This window comes from Amphiura filiformis, chromosome 2, assembly GCF_039555335.1.
Source record: "Amphiura filiformis chromosome 2, Afil_fr2py, whole genome shotgun sequence".
Taxonomy (NCBI): Eukaryota; Metazoa; Echinodermata; class Ophiuroidea; order Amphilepidida; family Amphiuridae; genus Amphiura; species Amphiura filiformis.
The window spans coordinates 951809-973312 of record NC_092629.1 but is presented as its reverse complement, the minus strand read 5'-3'; the positions used below and the strand labels follow the sequence as shown (position 1 = coordinate 973312).

General features: G+C 38.0%; 1 protein-coding gene across 1 annotated transcript; it reads right to left on the bottom strand.

The window, feature by feature from the left end:
* Nucleotides 1-2828: 2828 nt before the first annotated feature.
* LOC140145446 (NADH dehydrogenase [ubiquinone] 1 beta subcomplex subunit 7-like) lies at nt 2829-20885 on the bottom strand. The gene is made up of 4 exons (XM_072167162.1): nt 20867-20885; nt 12879-13053; nt 5491-5659; nt 2829-3980 (listed from the first exon to the last, which is right to left on the bottom strand). Exons 2-4 carry the CDS (start codon nt 12988-12990, stop codon nt 3881-3883), a joined length of 381 nt encoding a protein of 126 aa, XP_072023263.1. The 5' UTR covers nt 12991-13053; nt 20867-20885; the 3' UTR covers nt 2829-3880.
* Nucleotides 20886-21504: the final 619 nt, after the last annotated feature.

The following is a 21504-nucleotide window of genomic DNA, read 5'->3' as shown; positions in this document are numbered from 1 at the left end:
AGTATATTTGCACAACCTACAGAATTAAAGTTGGAGAGCTTCCAATTGCAGAAATCAAAGTTTTCTCGGACAAACTGTTATTCATCTTCAGTGAAAGCATGAATGACATAACACCGTCGGATTTTAATAATGTGGACTAAATTTAATGAGATACACAAACTTTAGGAAGCGATGAGCGAGTATGAAAAAATCGCCTGTTGATCAAACTTGGAATGAACTGCATTGATGTACGCATTATGCAATCGTTGATTTCTCCGGAACCAGTCAACCGAATCAAATAAAATGTTCGTATGTGGTGCACAACAAAATAGGCTATGCGCTACATTTTGAATTTTTTGATTCTGATGTCTATTTCTCGACTTACGTTCAATTTTATTCACTCGGTAATTTTTTCTGGGACACCCTGTATAATCCATTCAAATTAGCCCTAAAATATCCTTTTCATAGGGGTTAACTCCACTTTTTGCATGTAAGCAAATTTAAAAGCAGACCTGAAACTGACCATTTGTGAAAAAAAGGAAAATGCTTTAAAAGAGGAAAATAGAGCAAAATCATGCCAAAAATGCTCAAATTGGGCTGAAAATAACAATGCGTAAATTTCAGGAATAAAAAAAAGAGGAAATCAGCTAAAAAGAGGAAATTAGCTAAAAAGAGGAAAAGTTTCAGGTGTGTAATAGGTCCGCATTTTGGAAATTCCACACCCCAAAAAATTCTAGGTATGTGCCCGGTGGTAACCGTTACCAATCACAGACAGTGCAGAGTTTGATTGACAAGAACATCAGATGCTAACTACTGTAAAAGTGGACATTTTCGCGTTCCAAGCTGCTACTGCGAAAATATCAATACGCGAATATATTCATTTTGTGTATAAGTTAATGGAGGGAAACTTAAAATCACAAATTCAAAATTGGCAAAGTACAAAAAATTAATCGCACAAAAATTTACACTTTTACAGTAATTTTTTATTTCAGTAAGATAAAGACAAATAACTCTTTTTTTCTGTTTTCCATAAATTTTAATATTTTGTTTAAAATCTGTTTGAACACGCACAAAAGGGAAACCTTTTTCCCATAAACAGCTTTAAAGTTCCCTCAAACAGGTTTAAGGTTCTCTAAAACTGGTTTAAGGGTCCCTAAAACAGGTTTAGAGGGACATTTCGTGATCCATATACCCTCCTCCCCTTACTTTTCTCAAAAAAAGTTGAGATTTTTATACCACTTGAAATCTCTGGCAGAATTTCTTGCAGATTAATTCGTTTAGCAAAAATATTGCCAAGTTTGAATTACGTTGTATCAACACAGTGGTCTATGGAGTATACACATAATCATGCATAACTCATACACGCACAATCGGAATCAACTGAAATTTTGGGAATAAACCTTTTTCGTGGGTATCTGTTTAAAAATGTCATAAAAAGAGGATGATAGGATCATGAAATACTCCTTTAGGTTATGAATGACCACTGAATTTGCTGTGAATAAAACCATGTGAAATGAAAGATCACAACCATTGGTTAATAACCTTAAATTAGGCCCAAAAATTTATTACAGAAAACACCCAAATTGTAAGGTTTTGGGTGCATTTCCCAATCATTTTTCAAAATTCACCCCAAATTTTCAATTTGGGTGCTTTTCCTGATCCTGTTTTTTCCTTGGAACCACAAATTTTGTTACAAAAACACCAAAATTGTGTAATCGTTCTTTTTCTTGGCCAGTAGAGTATTGAATCTAACACATTTCATTGTTTCATTAAATGTTAGCACCCAATGAAGTGAAATGAACACCAATACTGTAAAAGTCAATATTTTCGCGAGAAGATATTTTCGCGATTTTGAAGATTTTGTCAAATGCGCGAGAATTAAATTTCGCGGTTTTGATATTGTTACAATAGAAACCTAATGCAAAAGGTTATTTTCGCGAGTTTTTATTTTCGCGATTTTATGTCCACTCGCGAAATTCGCGAAAATAAAAACCTCGCGAAAATTTCTACTTTTACAATATGCTGATGTTATACCAGCGATGTGAAAGGGTTATACATAGTGGGCTTTACTACTTGAAATCCACACCCTCCCCTGTGGAAGATTTTGGAAATAATTATGTTCCACAGAAGGATTACGGATTATAAATAGAATTAGCACATTAGGCAGCTCCATTTGAAACTGTCCCTTTGTGGAAGATTCAGGTTGAAGCTTTCTCATAGGATGTATGAAATCTGATGGCTACATCAGCTTGTCACTTTTCCAATACATCAACCAGACGCTTAAAAGATAAATACGCCATAGCCAATGATTGGTGTGGTAAGACCATGCATAATCAGGTGTCACTTTCTGGCACTCAACGATGTTAAGATACATCACTTTAATTTGCACTGCCTTCCCAGCCATGGGGAGGGGTACTCAAGTTTGATTTGGGTAGGGGTATGTATGCTGCTGAGAATTTGAAAGTGGATCCATCAAAATACCAATTTTTTTCAAAAATTTGGACCATTGATATACCAAAATTCCAAATTTTTGGACAAATTTAACATAAATTGTCTTTAATTTTTACAACTTTTCCCCCAAGTTTGGGGAAAATTAACAAATTTTGGCTACAGTGAGGCAAAATTGGGCTATTTTCCGAAAAATTTCAGCAAATTTTGAAGAAAAAAAAGGATCCATCCATAATTCTGTATATTGCCTGTATATTTTGTAAGGCGCTGTGCTCATTGTTTAGAGCGCCATATAAGTGTTGATTAATAATAATAATAATAATAATTCCATATACCAAAATTGGCCTATAAAAATGGACCATTGATATATCAAAAGGCCGAAAATGCTTCCCATGTTTTCGGCACGCCCCCGTATAGTCATTTGTACTGAGTACCACCCTCGGCCTTCCCAGATGCTTCCATGTCCGATTTACATATCCACAGCTTTGTGATTCAGGGTCATCCAGGTCAACACATCAAACCATTTCAAGCCATTAGGCGACAACGAAAACAAAACACTGTTCTACGGGCGGACGGACCTTTCAAGTAGGGTCGGTCAGTCTGGCATTTTTTGTGTTTTTTTAGCAAAAAGCCTCTAAAAATCAACAAAATTTGTAAATAAATTGTAACTTTTTTGCCTTGCTTTGCTCGCATTGGGCTATTCCATTTCAAATCCACACTCCCCCATGAAATATTTAGGAAATATCTTCTATAGAGGCAGTATGAATTTCAAATGGAATAAGCACATTAGGCAGCTCCAATTGAATTTCATACCCTCTTGAGAAAGATTCAACCTGAATCTTCCACAGAGGGAAGGCAAGTTTCAAATGGAGCTGCTAATGTGTGAATTCCATTTGAAATTCATACTCCCTCTGTGGAAGATATTTCCAAAATCTTCTACAGGGGTAGTGTGGATTTTAAATGGAATAGCCCATTTTTCTGGGTGAGTTGGTAGGCCCATAGAACAGGGTTTGGTTGTTTTTTTGTCATCTTAACACAAGTTTGTGTTTTGAGGTTGCAAGAAGAACTAAAGTGCAAATTGTTGTCTTTTTTTTTTGCACTTTAGGCATTCTTGCTTAAATATCCTGTCACAAAACTGCCGCATAAGTTTGCAAATGATCATACCATGATAACGTCAGTTGGAAGGAACAGGACTTATTACCTACATAAGGCATTGCTTGTACAGCAAATGCTTGTTTTTGATTCGTAACCTGACTCAATTGGCCAATCAGGAGTCCAACTTCCTTATTAGGACATTATAAGCAAAATTATGTGAAAGAATTGTGACAGCAGGAGTGGTTCACACAATTTCTATAAGTCTGTAAGTCTCTCTATATCTGATGAATTATTCATAGAGCTCTCATCGTGCTGCCTTTAGACAATTTCTATTTGAGTCTGTATGTAATCTGATGCATTATTCATATAGCTCTTCTCGTGCTGCCTTTAGCCTCTTTCTCTTGGATCGCTGCAGTAGTCGCTTCTCTCGTTCGTATTCCTTCATCCTCATTACGTAACTGAAAATACAACAACAGAAACAAAGTAATTTTTTGCCCCAAAAAGTGGGATTTTCTATGATTTTGGTTCTGATGAAGGGATAGTGGACATCTGGGAAGTTCTTAGGAGGGTGCTAATGTTTCCTATGGGCCGCCACCCTCAGAGTTAGTGACCAACACTTATCTTCTGGAATTGATAAACTTTTAGAAATGAACACCATTCTTATTAGCAAGGCCTTCATCCCCTTATACAGTGTAGAGGCCGTCAGCGTTTTTCAAGCATGACTCATTTAGTGTTTGTATGTACGATTCGTGCACACAATCTCCTTGTTCACTTGCTTGATATGATTGACCTCTATAGGTTGACTGACTGCTAGTACCTAATTCACCTGTTGTTCATGCCCTGAAACTTTGAACAGAGTTTACTAGCACCCACAAGATGGCCACTGTGACGTCACACTGACGGCCTCTATTTGCTAGATCACTATGGGCTGCATGTGGCCTGCAGGCAGCAGGTTGGCCACCACTGGTCTAGTGTTTTCATCCTGGATTGGCCCATACTGAATCTGAACAAAGAATGGGCTGTCCCATATGGAAATCATGACCTTAATCTCCCTTGCAGGGAGTGCAGATTTCAAATGGAGTCCCCCATTCAGGTTGCCCCATTTATAATTCACACTCCCTGCAGAGAAGATTAAGGTCATGTCTTCCATAGGGTGTATGGATTTAAACTGGAATAACTCAATTCTTTATCAGGAATTCCACCCAAATGGCATTTCAGTCAGAACACTTGCAGCTTGGTTGAGTTTCATGTTACAAGGGAACTGTTTCTTTGCTTTGTTCAGCCCTGAAGCGGCAAAACAACAAAGTTCAAAATGTTGACTTAATTGAAGGGGGCCATGCATTTTAATGGCAATCAGTGCTGTACAGTGCAAAAACTGATCAAGGAGCCAATGGCGCCTAACTTTATAAATTTAGGCACCCACCAATTTTGCTCACAGCACTGGGGGCAATGCATTTTGGGGGCAATTAGGGAGGAGCACCCCTACTTACTCTTATTATTCACACTGATCATAGTCATGTTTCTAGTCCTACTTACTCTTGATATTCACACTGATCATAGTCATGTTTCTAGTCCTACTTACTCTTGATATTCACACTGATCAGTCATGTTTCTAGTCCTACATACTCTTGATATTCACACTGATCATAATCATGTTTCTAGTCCTACTTAGTCCTACTTACTCTTGATATTCACACTGATCATAGTCATGTTTTTAGTCCTACTTACTCTTGATATTCACACTGATCATAGTCATGTTTCTTGCCCTACTTACTCTTGATATTCACACTGATCATAGTCATGTTTCTAGTCCTACTTACTCTTGATATTCACACTGATCATAGTCATGTTTCTTGCCCTACTTAGTCTTGATATTCACACTGATCATAGTCATTTTTCTAGTCCTACTTACTCTTGATATTCACACTGATCATAATCATGTTTCTAGTCCTACTTAGTCCTACTTACTCTTGATATTCACACTGATCATAGTCATGTTTCTTGCCCATACATGCCGACAGATTGGGGAATTCTGCTTGTCTACATTTGTAGAAGTCTATGAGGAAATGAGCGCAGAAGTCGCGTTTGTCCAGCGGTAGTCTGGCGTCATTCATCTCCTGCTGCGTAGCAACCATCACTGCAAATAAGAAAACAACCAGTAGATTACTCACTATGTACATTGGGCTAAGCTCATGGTATCAAATTTATTTTCTGGTTTTCGTCCCCACCCGCATCATTTTCCTGGAGATGCAACAATCACTGCATGATTGAATAATTTAGTAAGTTTCTTGATCATCGTCAATTTTGTTTTTTGTTTTTTTGCACCTAAAAATATCACACAACTGAAATATTTTAAGGATAAGCAGAATCTATGCCTAGTTTGTCCTCAAGACAACCTTTATTGGGCTCTTCCATTTATAATCCACATTACCCATGTGGAGGATTTAGCTAAAGTCTTCCACAGAGGGAGTATAAGTTTCAAATAAAATAGACAATTGGGTAACTGGGTATGTCCATAAATAAGGGGTCCAAAAGTGTGACAATGACTCAAAATGGCATAAAACTAATTTGAAGGGTGTTTTTAGATAAAGCATTGTCTAAAATATGCAAAAAAGTAAATGGTTTTAAATTTGCTGGACATACATAGCAAACTCACAGGTCCCAATTCAGATCCAACATGAAATATGACCAACATAACTAGGACAACCAAAGGTATATTTTTACTTCATTTTCAGAAATAAAAAAGATCTTGAAATGACTTAAAATTCATATTAGTTAGAATGTGATCCAGTATCCTTTAATGAGAAAATTAACAAGTTTGTAAGAGATCTTCATAATTTTAAAAATTGCATTTTTATTTTTTCAACACTGCAAAAAAACTACCAAAATTCAACTTTGGGTCAGTCCATGTCAATTCAACAGATGGCTCCTGCACTACCCTCTCAGAATTTTTTTAAATTTCACTTTAATTTTTAAATGGCTATAGGTACAAATGTATAACATTTAAGTGAAATTTAAAGAAATTCTGAAAGGGTAGTGCGGGAAACTTCTGAAAATCAATATCAGAAGTCCCAGTTTCAACCAATTTATGTTGTTGACACTGAAAATGACCAACATAACACTGTCAGCATGGCGGGACACCAAAATTTCAAATGCCCATCAGCAAAAGTTTCTGAGTTCCGCAGACATGATATCATGTCTTTAGGTTAACCTTGTGGTAAGTCATCTGAGGAGACGTCATTCATTAAAAAATGACCAACCTTAGGCAAATTAGGAGCAATCAAAATTGACCAACATAACTCTCCAAGCGGGACACCAAAATTATGCGGGACACAAAGGCAAAATATATCTGTTTTTACAACTCAAAAAGTAAAACTCCTGGAAATTTAACTCATATAATGTAATATAGTAGCCATATTGGTAAGGTATAATAAAACACTAGATATGCTGGAATAGTTCTGTTGCATTAATCAGAAATTTGGCATGGGCAAAGTCAGAGAAAAACCCATTGGCCCCCTTATTTATGGACATACCCAACTTCCGTTTGAAATACTGAAGATATAGGTAAAAACATAATACAGGGGGACTACAGGTTCTCAAAATGATTAACTTAGACCAATTACATTTGAAAAACTTGCTCCCCTATAGAAGGTGTTTCCAAAATGTTCCACAGGGATAGTGTGGATTTTAAATGGAATAGCCCATTTTTTCCTTATTTTATGACATGGCACACAAATGTCCATAAATTCTTAAATGTGCAAGCTAAGGGATCGGATAGCAACGTTTGCACAGTATTTTTGTGGGACCTGAGAGCACATTAGACACTAAATTGCATTCAAATGCATGAGAGTTGGCAGACCTGCATGATATTTCACTACCTTGTCGAGAGAAAGTGTCCAAATGCGTGAGACTCATGCTGAATGCGTGAGAGTTGATAGCCCTGCTTTTACAATAAAGGTTACCGGTACCTATTTTCAACAGTCTAATATTGAGTTAAAGTGCAAGTGCGAGTAAATTGCGTTTACCCAACACAACAGTTTTGATGCAATCTATCCATCCCCGGGATGCAATAGCCCCAGCATCGTGATTGGATGCGTTTACTTCCGAACTTCAAAAAATGAGTTCATTAATTCAGAACAGAGTGCAATGTGGGTAATCTTTGGTGGGATATCGCGTCCGGGCTCACACAGTATTTCAATGACATTTTGACAATGGTGAGAAACCTTTAATTTTTTTTTTTTTTTTTCGAATCATTTGGTGTGATTGTCCCCAACCACCTACCACCAAAACGAGGCTTCGCTCAAGAAATTAATAAGCATTTAGGCCAAGTTAAATTAATAACATGTATATTGCCCCCACCCACGCCGATTTTTGGAGATTTTCAAATATTTTTGTTATTTTTCTTGAACTTTGAAATTGAAAAATTGTTGTAAATAAAATAAAGACATGTTAAAAGTTCTTGATTATCATAAACACATTGCAAACACTCTCTTAATTCGTGATCCACAGCCTCATCCACCCACTTTTCTCAAAAAAAGTTGAGATTTTTATACATTTTGTTTTGTATCACTGGAAACCTCTGGCTACATAATGTTTATGTACAAAATATTTCTTGCAGATTAATTCATTTAGCAAAGATATTGTGAAATTTGAATTTCGTTCTGGTGCACCCAAACGAAATTACAACGCATTGTCTACGGAGCAGTGTAATACACATTTATAATCATGCATAACTCGCGAACGCAAAATCGGAATCAACTCAAATTTTGGGAATAGGTTTTTTCGTGGATATCTAATGAAAAATGACATAAATAGAGGATGCTAGGATCACGAAATACTCCTTTTTAAAATCTAGCTAGGGTAGGGGTAGGGCTTTGGGGAAATAACAAAAATATTAGGGACCTCCCCGTTTTTGTGATGTGGCGACTGTTGACAAACACTTTGCAAAAATTTGCAATTATACACAGTCTCAAAAATGAATGATGAAAAAAATAACATAATAACAAATAATAAAGGCCTACCTCGCTGATTTTTGAAAAAGCCCGGATGATATACATTTCTTTTACTTGGCCTTAGGCTTATAGTTCCAGTAACTGTAACTCGGCATACCGAGTTACAGTTCCCTCTATTGACATCTGTTCCACAAATAAGAAACATCACAATATGTGGGCTCATTTTGGGCTCTAAGGATGTAGCTGAGGAACTCTCTCAAGGACAGTTTGGGCATGCACTGATGATTTTAATCCCATTGTACCAGGGTTTGGGCGTGTGTGGATGATTTTAATCCCACTGTACTACATGTAGTCTATAGACCACTTGTTATCATTGTTTATCAACAAAGGCGAAGGATTGGTCTGTTGATATGCTCGAACGAACCGCTTCACTGTTCAATGGCTTTCTTGTACTATATGAAATGTGGTGGGAGATTTAAAATGCACATGCCCTGAGCAAACTACGATGCGTACGCACACTGCAGGGCAAAGAACAATATAAAGTGCCATTATGCGTGCGCATACTGCCGGGCAATGACGTCACATGTCAAGTGGTCTATACTCACAAAGTTGAGGTACCCGGTAATTGATCTACATTGGTCAATTACTATTAGTAAGCATCTTTTGGGTGGGTTCAAATTCCTTGAGTTGGCAAAACCTGCAATCTGCATGGGAGTAATTTACTTAGTGCAAAAGTGGTCAAACTATTGCTCTGCAAATTGTCTTAATTTTCATGATTTGGATTTATCATATTGAGCAGCATTCTACTTGTGATGTCAAATATAAGGTATATTTCTTGATGCTTGAATTTTTAAACGTACAGTGCATCCCTATGTACCACTACAAGACTTCAGGTCCGTAGATGTTATTATGTTTATGATAAAGACTGAAGTCTTGCTGGCAGGACTACTTAGGCTTAAAGAAATTGTGAAGAAAGTTATTCACTCAAGCGATGCGTATGATGCATGATTGATGTTGATGATGATCGATGATCCGTTTTCGATAAATTACTCTAGTTTAATTCTTCAATTGTAAAGCTATCGGTGAGCTAATTCGAAACTAGACTTCTAAACTAAAGTAACACAACAAACGTTTCTCATCTTTAAAATGTAACTGGTCTAACCAGCTTAATGAAGGTGCAGCTTTGTCTGTCATACTGAGTTTCCTAAGGGAAGTTACGTAACAGAAACAGAAACATGTACACATGATCAGTAGTACATTCGTCAATCGTCATGTTCGTGCACTGAATATATGCATGCATGCATGAATCAACTGAACTGAATGTTTCAATTGTTTGCGTTTGGCTAGTTCCAATAATTGGAACTCACGGCTCCAATCGTGAGTTCCAAGGAGCTATGTGTATGTGTCACCGTGATTTAGCGTGCATTCATCACCATATTCACATGTACATAGACTATAGGTATGCTAGGTGAATTCAAATTTGCCATCAAACTGCATCATTTTATGTCAAATTAAAGCCCTTGAGTAAACAAAGCCAACACTGAGAACCTTTTTTCATAGCACTTTCCGTAGCAAAGTTACATCTTGTCAAAGATTGACTTTCATCAAAAAGATTCAGCTAGCAAAATTCCCCAAAACGGCATTTCGGGGGTATTTCTAGATCTTAGTCTCATTATGATAGCAGCTTTTTTAATGGAACTGCTATCAAAATCCTCTAAAACTCCATGTGCGATTGTATTATCACCATAAAAAATCATATATTTGGGTCAAGTGAAGTATTGAAAACATATTTATGTAGGTTTCCTTCTTTGGCCAGTTGTTAAAATTTCTATCTAAATATGCATTGACATTGTCGGCGAATTTGGTTGACTAGCAAATGTGTAAACTAAGGTTTGCCTGGCATACCTATAGACTCACTATAGAAAAAATATTAAATTTGTGGACATCGTGGAACATTCAACTACGCTTATTACTCCGCGACTAATCATGCTAACTACACGCGCGTACAACGCGACTCTACGCGTCCATATTAGCGAGACTATCTGCGTACAACCAGTGTTCGATTTACCTGGATTCGCATCGCAAAATGCGAGTCATTTTTACAAACTGCTACTCAACTACACAGACCAGTAGCAAAAAATCGGGGAAATGCCTACTTGCGACCGTGAACCACGCTGATATACCATTATTTGCAAGTTAACATTTGTCGAAGTCAAAAATGTTTCCATAAATTTCATTTCCAAGAAAATCATCCACAAAAATATGACCCAAAAGCCCCCAAATCGTGCTGTTTACGCCATTAAACTAAATACAGTATCCTCCCTTGTATGCAAATTTTTTTTTCATGACGTGTTGTGTTATACACTTCCATGTATTACCAGATAACAAAAAAACATGCATATTCATTTATGACCAGTGTTCGATTTACCTGGATTCGCATCGCAAAATGCGAGTCATTTTTTACAAACTGCTACTCAACTACACAGACCAGTAGCAAAAAATGCGATCCCAAAAAATTGGGGAAAAATGCCTACTTGCGATCGTGAACCATGCTGATACCATCATTTGCAAGTTGCCATTTGTCGAAGTCAAAAATGTTTCCATAAATTCTATTTCCAAGAAAATAATCCACAACAATATGACTCAAAAGTCCCTAAATCGTGATGTTTACGCCATTAAACTAAATACAGTATCCTCCCTTGTATGCAAATTTATTTCCATGACGTGTTGTGTTACAAACTTCCATGTATTACCAGATAACTAAAAACGTGCATATTAATTTTATGACGTCATAGAAGTAGCACTGTTTATATGGTGTATAGTTCAGTGGTGAGATGGAAATATCGTGTGTCCTTGGTGACAATCTTCCAAAATTATACAAGATTTTTAGGATTTCATAGATTCCTCACATTATTTTAATGCTTCAGAAAATAAATTAGTGAGTTTCCTCTACTCAAAAATGTAGGACTTCTCTTGATTACTGAAGGAAAATTTGCGTTTAGAAAGGGCACACGATAATCAGCTTAGGAAGTTTAGGTGCGACCTTTGAACCACATTCGGTCTGCAACACTGCAGTTGCATAACATTTTTTAAGCATTGAGTACTGGGATTGAGTAATCTGTGAGAAGATAAGAAAATACAAAAAATCGATAAAATATGGTGAAAACAAACTGCTACTCAAAATTTTGGAATTGCTACTCAAATCTGAAAGTGAGTAGCAATTTTTGCTACACAAAAAAATAGATGAAAATCGAACACTGTTTATGACGTCATAGAAGTAGCAATGTTTATATGGGTGTATAGTTCAGTGGTGAGACGGAAATATTGTGTGTCCTTGGTGACAATCTTCCAAAATTACACAAGATTTTTAGGATTTCATAGGTTCCTCACATTATTTTAATGCTTCAGCTAGTAAATAAGTGAGTTTCCTCTACTCAAAAATGTAGGATTTTTCTGAATACTGAAGGAAAAATTTGCGTCTAGAAAGGGCACATGATAATCAGCTTAGGAAGTTTAAGTGCCGAATTTTGAACCACATTCGTTCTGCAACACTGCAATTGCATAACGTTGCCCCGGGACGTTGCCTCTTTACTATGTTAACCCGTGCATATGGTAAAGTTTCACATCATCTAGTAAATTTCCTTCCAAATGACAAAATGACCCAGTAATATTAAGCTTAACTAATGTTACAGTTTCCCATGCATGGGTGGGGTATGTGGTAATTATTATTGCAATTTCAAAACATGATCATCTATCAGATGCATGGATCGGAAGGGCAATGCAGAATAAGGTGGATTTTCCCAGAAGGTGAGGCCTTTCTCTTTTCCAATAGGGGTCTAAAGATGGTACCCATGCAGTGTTTGATTTTTGTCGATTTTTTAAGCATAGTACCGGCATGTGAGAAGACAAGTATACAAAAAAATCGATAAAATATGGTGAAAACAAACTGCTACTCAAAAATTTGGAATTGCTACTCAAATCTGAAAGTGAGTAGCAATTTTTGCTACACAAAAAAATAGATGAAAATCGAACACTGCGTACAACTGCTTACTACGCACAGCCACGCAAAGAGTATGTTCCATGATGTCCACGAATTTGATAATTTAGTCGTGGAGTGGTCTTTTCGCTGCTCATAAAGTAAAGACATAAAAATCACTCAAAAATTGTCTTTTTTTAATATTTCTTTGGACAAAAGCTGATGCGTAGAATAAGTTGAGCAATCACAGATGGCATACATCAGTAACACAGGTTTCTAAAGTGAGTATTTTACTAGATATACTAATGCAAACTTGCCAAACTAAAACCCCGGAGCCACCCTACGGGAGTACCTACAACTTGAGAACAAGTCCTCAAACGTTCGAAATTGGTAAGCTTAAAAATATTGGTTTTTCATGCTGACTGTACCTCTTTCTTTCCTTCCCTCTGGAAATCCATAAAGCGGATCAAAGGTTGGCATATTATATATATCTGGTGATGTGTCAGGATTAGTGACATATGTGGACCACATATGCCCCATTTTACAGCTTTCAGTGCTTTACCGGCCCGGATCACTGGAAGTTTTCTGCACGGATTGCGACCACACCACCACATTGGGTTCGTTACTTTTAATGCACTCGGTGTTTCTACCGTCCCGGCTCAAACCAGGCTCAAACGATTCTAGAAGTTTTTCTCACAAGCCCCGCCTACTTTTCCTTCCTTCACGGCGACCCGGAAGTAACGTTATCCATTGGTTTGTGTGGTGCAAAATGAAGAAATTACCAATATTTGGCAACGAATTACAGGAATTCCAGTCGTAGATCTCGACTGAAATGGATATTTTAGGTAAATAACACTTTCATTTATGTAATATCAAAAAATTGTAGGAGATCTACTACCAGTTTGGTAGAAAATCGAGTCGAAATGTGGGCATGTTTTTGGTATAATGGTCAATTGAATTGACAGGTTCGTATTAAACTCAATGGGAATCTCAAGCTTTCGGCTAGGCTAAACTTTATTGTACAACAATATTTTGTAAATTTTTCTCGTAATTCGACTCGTCCATGTGTGGTATACACTCTCTTTTTCCATTTAAATAGTTAAGAATGGAAATTTTTGCCTTACGAGTGTAACAATTTATACGAGGTATTTGTCCGCGGTTTCGGATTCTGTTCCCTTCGCCAGTAGTGCAAGACTGTGGAATTCGGCAATGTCGAGATAGTATTTTCACGAGTTCATACCCTAAAATGCACTTTATCACTGAGTGTCTCCCAACGAGTGTTTTTTTATTTATATCAAATGTCTTCATTACAAAAGAAAACGTCCAAACCTGTTAGGGGTGGTGCAATAATTATGTGTACCCGGGGGGGGGGGGGAGATTTTTGGCAGGCCAAAAGGGGGGGCAAGCATTTTTTGGCAGGTCAAAAGGGGGGTCAAGTGATTTTTGGCAGGTCGAAAGGGGGGGGGGCAAGCAATTTTTGACACAGATATTTGGGCACCGTTTTCTATATTACGCCCTAAAAAGGCATAGGAAAACGTTAGGAATACGTTCAAATATGCAAAATTTCCTGCTATGCGCTCAGACTATATGATAAGGCAATTTAAGGTTTTAAATTCGGGTTCCCCAAAATCTTGCATGTGTAAGGGGGGTGGGGCAAAGATTTTTTGGCACATCAAAGGGGGGGCAAAGGTTTTTGGCACGTCGAAAGGGGGGCAAAGACTTTTGGCACGGCCAGAGGGGGGGGGGAACAGCGATTTTGCAAGACCATTTTGAGAATTCACCCCGGGTACACATAATTATTGCACCACCCTTAATTTAGATTTTAGTTAAGAGAATTCCCACACATAAGGGGCCTAGGGCTGGCATTTTCTTCGAAATGGGGGGTCCCAAATATGTCGGTGACCGGAGAAATTTATGACCCCCCTATCGCGGGCAAAAAATTTTTACGACCCCCTAAATTTGGTTGGAAAATTTTATGACCCCCCCCCCCCCCTTCCATCTACACAGACTCAAGACAAATTATTTATTGCCGGAACTAAGGCGCGGCACGCACCAAAACTTTATAGTGAAGAAAGTGCATTGAGCGTGTTAAAATTTTTATTGTAAGTGTAAACAAGTCAAGGCGCGCGTTGCACGCAAACATTTTGCATAGATTGTACGCACATTTCGATTGTGAAGTCAAATTTTGAGTCACCAGCCCTTAATAATTCTATAACCCCCTATTTTGGGTGTTAACAAAAATTATAACCCCCTATTTTTAGTCTGAAAATTCTATGACCCCCTGTATTTTTGGGACCCCCCTTCCAAAGAAAATGCCAGCCCCCTAACCACCTTCAAAATACAAAACACTTGATTTGTTTACCTCTTTGATGAAGTATGTACATGTAATTTTTTGCTTGTTAAATATTTCAGTTAAAACTGCATTTAGGGGTTGTGCAATAATTATGAGCTCCCTCTGGGGGAATTTCAAACGGCTTGCCAAAATTGCTTGCCCCCCCCCACGGCATGCCAAAATCACTTGCCCCACCTCTTGGCCCGCCAAAAAATATTTACCCCCCCCCCTCCTTTTGCACATGCCAAACTTTTGGGATCCCAATTTACAAACCTTAAAATGGTCTATATGCCTACATGTTGCGAATGCAGCGAGCAGGAAAATTGGCATATTTAAGCGTTTCCGTACGGTTTTCCTCAGCCTTTTAGAGCGTTTTATTTAAAAGGCGCCCCAAGAATGTGTGCCACAAATCATTTGCCCCCCCCCCTCTCAGCTTCGGGGGTCAGAAATATTTTTCAGGGCCCCACTTTCAGACCTAATATTAATTTCAGGGCCCCCTTTTTGGCCCTGATTAATGAATGTCAACCCTATAGAAAATAGTGTAATAATGTTCTACAAGAAAAATTAAGGTGAAAATTTTAAAGCCCCCGGCAATTTTTCTTTGGGCATTAGGCCCCCCCTGTTACAAGTGTTTGTGAACGTTCCCAAATATGACACCTAAATGAACCCTGTGGTGTGCGACCAACTGGGGGGGTTAATAATTTGCCCCATAAATGAAATCATTCAGTGCTCAATGACACCGCACCACAGGGGGGGGGGTTCAGGGGTAACATTCTCCAGTGACAAAACTAGACTTCCGCAATCAAGAGAACAGTTACATGTAGCTGGGGGTAAATCTGCCACCACCACCAAAGGGGGCTGGGGAAATGCTGATTTTTTATTGAAGAATGTGTTCATTTGGGGAAGTGTGAGTGGGGGCAAGGATTTCAAACGAAGCTGCTGTAACATGCTGGAGGTATTGTGCCACTGTCCCAGCTCTACCCTAACAAATTTTCTAAAATCCTATTTTCCTTTACAGACCCCGGTTCAGACCTGCCAAAAGATGAGAGCTACTGTACAAGTAACAACCAACTGCCAGTCACCATTGACCAATGCCCCTGTGAGCCATTCCATGTCGCTTTTTGCAGCAGAGGCAGACAAAACAAAGGACTGAAATAACTGAGTTCAGAAACGCACTTCACTATGTTTCTAATTGAAGAACAATACTAGTATTAAAAGTCGGGACTCATAAATTAGGTGTAATGGAATGTGTAAAAAATTATTCATCAGATCTAGTATTAGAAATATTCAATCTAGACAGATTAGAATATAATTTAATTCAATTTTAATTTAAGGGATTAAAAATTGCTTAGATTGATTTTTAACCCCTTAAATTAAAATCAAATTAGATTGAATCGAATTGGATTTTAAAAATCAAAGCGATTTTAAAAATCGAATTAGATTGAATTCTAGATTGAATGTTTCTAATTAGAGAATAAAGGTATTGTTTTTAACGCTGGAGTGCATCTATCGTCTTATATAACACGGCGACATCATTTTTTAAGTAAAACAAAATAATGATGTCGCCTAACTCGCTCTGTGTTATATGAGATGATAGATGCATGACAGCTGCTAAAAAAACAATACCTTTATTCTCATTCTTAAACATTTCAATTCAAATAAAAATATCAAAAGAATTACAAATTTTAATCAAATTAAATCCTACATTTTGCAAGGAATTATACCTAGGGCTTAAAATCGATCAGTCCCATTGTTTGCTATCGCCTCCAATTGGTTCAAATAGCGAGTACGCCTATCGCGTCGATGCATTAGCAGCTGACCCGTGTGATATCATGTCGTATCACACGGGTAAGAACCAATAAGATTGCAGGAACATTCTCAAGTGTTTAAGAATAGATTAGAATTCAGTTAAATTTCATTTAAATGTTTTAATCCAATTTTGGACTTGTCTCTGATTACAATCACTAGTAGACTGATTGAGGAATTTGTAGGGAACGTATACTGGATATTTTCTTCCATCACACAATAGTAGAGGCTAGTAAAAAAATTCCCATCATTTATTCTCTATTTAGTAGGTGTGATGAACTATTTTGGTTTGATTGTTTATTGATGCCAAACACAAGCAAACACAGAACTTCATACTTTTTTAATTAAAAAAATAGTGCTTTTTATTTTGTTAAATTTCTTACAAATCTCAAAATAAACAGTGATCAAAACTACATACCGACCGTATTCACCATGCTTTCTTGTTGTTGTTTTTTCATGAACTCTTGTCTTTTTTATATAGTGTAAAAATAACTTTAGTAATGAATTGCAAGTACAAAAAAATCATTTCTTTGTCTATGGAAAAACACAAGACTTTTGGGAAGGCTTGTGTGCAGGCCTCAATTTTTTTTTTTGGGGGGGGCTTGAAAATGGGTGCCCCCCCAAAAAAAAAGCACATTGAAATTCGAGGCCTGCACACAAGCCTTCCCAATTTCCCAAAAGACTAGCAAGGGCACCAAGGCCAACAAGTGATGAAGAATGCCTTGAAAATGACAAAGATATGGGGCACCAAGGCCAAAACTGAAATAGGGCAGGCAATGGCCTTGGTGGCCTCACTGCAATTCAAGCCCTACTTACCCGGTAATATGGTACTTTCACAAAAGACTAGTATTGACTGACACCTGCCAATGCTAGTCTTCATGAAAGAAATAGTTTGTCTGCCAATAATAAAGCATTTACAAGTCGAAGATTTAGGACCAGAAGGCCCTATCTGCAATAGCTGCCAGGTGTCATATTTTAGATATGTACACTACATAATGCAAAAATTACTGAGATGTCTACATGGCAGCTATTGCAATCGGGGCCTTCTGGACTTAAACCCTTGAAGTGGATACTCATCATATTTGCAGTATCCAGATTTTTAATTATTGGAATGAAGGTACACCTTACCCATCACTGCCACCCCCCCCCCACACACACACACCCACCGGAACCCTAGTTTGCCTCAAGTTCGGTAGTGACATTGGTGCAAAATTTTTTGGGCTGGGGTGGAGTATTGAATCGCACTCGTAAAGTTAATTGCGTAGAGCGCACATGTACAATGTTGGTTTTAGGGCTCTCAACTAACAGGTAATTATGTACTTGGGTACCGGTACCTGATTTAATTTGCACAAAAAAAAAAAAAACTTTTGCTTCTATTGAACAGGCAGGGACACATTGAATTAGTATGCATTGCTAGCTGTTCAATAGAAGCAAAAGTAATTAAAATGTTCAACTTCATCCAATTTTTAATTTTTTTTTATATAGCAGTATTTCTCTGGTTTCCAACCTCGAATAACACCTGAGTAATTTAAGGCCAGGTTAACTGCCAGGTTATTTTTTCAAATTTTGTAAAAAAAAATTGCCATTTTTCAGGTACTTTGACCCGGGTAGGCCAAGAACAGGCGGGAACTCAGAATTGGTGAGAGCCTTAGTTGGTTTGTAATGGCACAACCGCGAAAAGACATCGATGTCATTAGGCCTACCGAACTTGAGGCGAACCAAATAAAAATGCCTGCACATTGAACATTTCCAATCATTCTGTGCTATAATTTACAGTCTACAAGGAACTCTGCATTGTACTTGTAGGCATCACTTGTCAGTGTCACTTTTTGAGGTCCTTATTGTTTTTATAATTGGAGTTCATTATTTACTAAATTACTACTGCATCGTGCATGTAGTTAGTTTATGCACAACATGTATTGCTATGCAAGTATTTAATTTCTTTTAAAATGTTAAACCTCCAGATAAGATTTTTCTTCAAAAAATTAAATTGTTGACTTTATCGGTCCAGCAGCATGTTGGGAGAGTTTTAAATGCATGCAACAGATAGTTTACAGAATACAGATGCCAGCTGTTCACTTCCAAATCATTATCTTTTCGGTCTTTCAAGAATTGCGCCATTATTCTCAGTTGTTCTACATGTACTGCACCTGGAAATGAGAATAAAATAAAATGTAAAATAATATTAGCCAATGATAAATTACAAATTATTATCCATGTATCAGGATTATAGACTGCCTTTTACCATGGACAGCATCCAGCGATGCTTTTAGTTTCATTCTTTTAACTCGGATGCACTCGCTTTTAAAATTGAAAATCACATTGCCACGATTTATTAAAAATTCCTGTAGTAGGTTGCAGAATAAATTTTTGTACAGTAACTGAGTAAGGGGCTGTGCAATAATTATGAGCCCTGGGGAGGGTAAAATTGGGGGGGGCAAGAAATGTTTGGCGAGCAGAGAGGGGGGGCCGGGCAAGCAATTTTCGGCAAGCCAAGAGGGAGGGGCAAGCGATTTTTGGCACACGTTCATGGGGCGCTTTTTACATAAAAGGCTTATGGAAAACAGGACGGAAAAGCTTAAATACATAAATGTTCATTCACGCTGCGCTCGCAACATATATCTAGACCATTTGAGGTTTGTAAATTGGGATCCCAAAATTTGGCATACGCAGGGGGGCAAAGAATTTTTGGCAGGCCGAGAGGGGGGAAGCAAATTTTGGCGGGGCAAGAAGGGGGGGGGGCAAGTGATTTTTGGCGAGCCGTTTGGAAATCCCCCGGTTCATAATTATTGCGCAGCATGTCAATGATGGCTGCAGAAATATGCAGATAATTTGAAAACAGTCATTTGCCCATAAAACTTAGCTAATTTTTGATATACAGACATGGTGGCAAGACCCCTCATTTTTTTTAGTTAAATCATCACCTTTTTAAACAAAATAATTAAATGTAAAGGACCGTTCACAAACACTTGTAAGGGGGACTTTACAGACCTCGAAAAATTTCAGGGACCTCCTTTTGACATGAAAATTATGGTCATTTTTTTTTTTTTTTCCAGCCCCCCTTTAGAGAGGGTAAAAAAAATTCAGGGCCACCCTTTTTGCATCATGCCCCCTAACAAGTGTTTGTGAGCGGTAGACTTAGACTATAATATTTACAGTATTTTCTTGGCCAAACTGGAACATGTGCGTTGCGTCCTTGTAGCGTACTAAGCGTGTACGCAATGTAAGGCGCGTGTATGCTTTCTTCTGTACCACGCTATATTAGCGTGTGTTTATCGTGAGCCACTAGCGTTTATAGTGTTCCAGTTTGGCCAAGAAATTACTGTAAATATTATAGTATTGGCAGTAAGCGTAGCCAGCAGGGGGGGCAGGGGGCAGAGTGCCCCCTGACAAAAAAAAATGAAAGAAAAAGTGCCCTCTGACAAAAAATGAAAGAGAAAATCAGGAAGGCAAAGGAAAAGAAAAAGGGCAAGGAGCCCCTTTTCTAGCAAAATTCAGGGCCAAAATAGTGTAAAATACAAAATTTTTCCGCGCTACGCGCGCACATTGTAACAATAAGGCCCTTTTTAGCCGGATAATGGGCGAAAATAGTGTTAAATACCATTTTTTTTCGCGCTACGCGCGCACATCACCCCAATAAGGCCCTTTTCGAGAAGCTCGAAGACATAGAGTCTCTATGTATTGTATGATGCAACTGCAATTTTTTTCGTCTGTGCCCCAAAAATTTTATTTTGCCCCCCCTGACCAAGAAAGCTGGCTACGCCCCTGAGTATTGGTTATATAAAAGAAACCCACCCACCTTGCAGAGTCGTGTACACAACAAGCAACACAATCCAACATACAGCATGCTCAGCTAGATGTACACACAGACAAAGGTATGATCAATTGATGCATATGAAAACATACGGGCAGGGCAGTGCAGTACATGGTAGTCAATGGAACAAATCTCGATATCTCGTCATGTTTTCGCCGTCTATTCGATGCGGGATGCGATGTCCGTGGCAATATTTGTCCTTAGTCCATCTTATTATTTGCTTCTCTGACAAGATGAATTGAAAACCTATTGCAAACTTGTCAAAGCACGTCGGTAAACGAGGCAAATAATGCGATTGATTTTCACAACTATCGTGTGTATTGCATTTTGTGTGTGTGTGAATGTCCCAGGGCGCAGCCATGTTTGTGATCGAGGTCAGAGGTGAAATCTGTCAATCAAACTACTTTGCGATATTTTAGGGAAATATTTTGCCGAAGGCATTGAGGTGGTGTGGATTGCGACCATCAAAAAACCTGCAACGAAAGGCAATTCCTTTTTTGAAAGGAGCACCAGCTGCGGCAGTGATCAAAACTTTTTTTCGATCTACACTTGTTATTTATTTATTTATTTATTTATTCTTTCTTTATTGAGGGTAGGCCTAATACTGCTTCAGTGACAAGCACTGCTTTTCAAGCAGGCCCTCATTGTATACAGCTTTCAGTGCTTTACTGAAGGGGCCTAATGCAATAAAGGGGGCCTTAGGGAACAACCCATAAGTTCGATGAAGCCCTATAAACTAAATCCTTTCGTTAGAAGGCTAACCCCCCCCCCCCCCCCCCTCTAACGTAAGTGTCAAATATCGAAAATTCCAACCAGTATTCATTGGGAGCTAGCTGGAGCTATAATGGGCACAGGGCCGTCCATATGGTCGATGGGGTTGTGGAGGGGTGCGACAATGCTAGGATATTGATCCCTTTTAAAGAACAAATGTTCTATTTTCTTTTGAAATATTTTTCCTCATAAAAATTAGGACTTGCTGGATTTTAAAATAAAAAAGAATCAAAGTGCGGTACAGGTACAGCTGCTTTAAAAATGAACTTACAAGTAGCAGGTTGTGAGCACTGCATTCTGTATTTGCAATCATTTTGAAGCAACTGTAAAA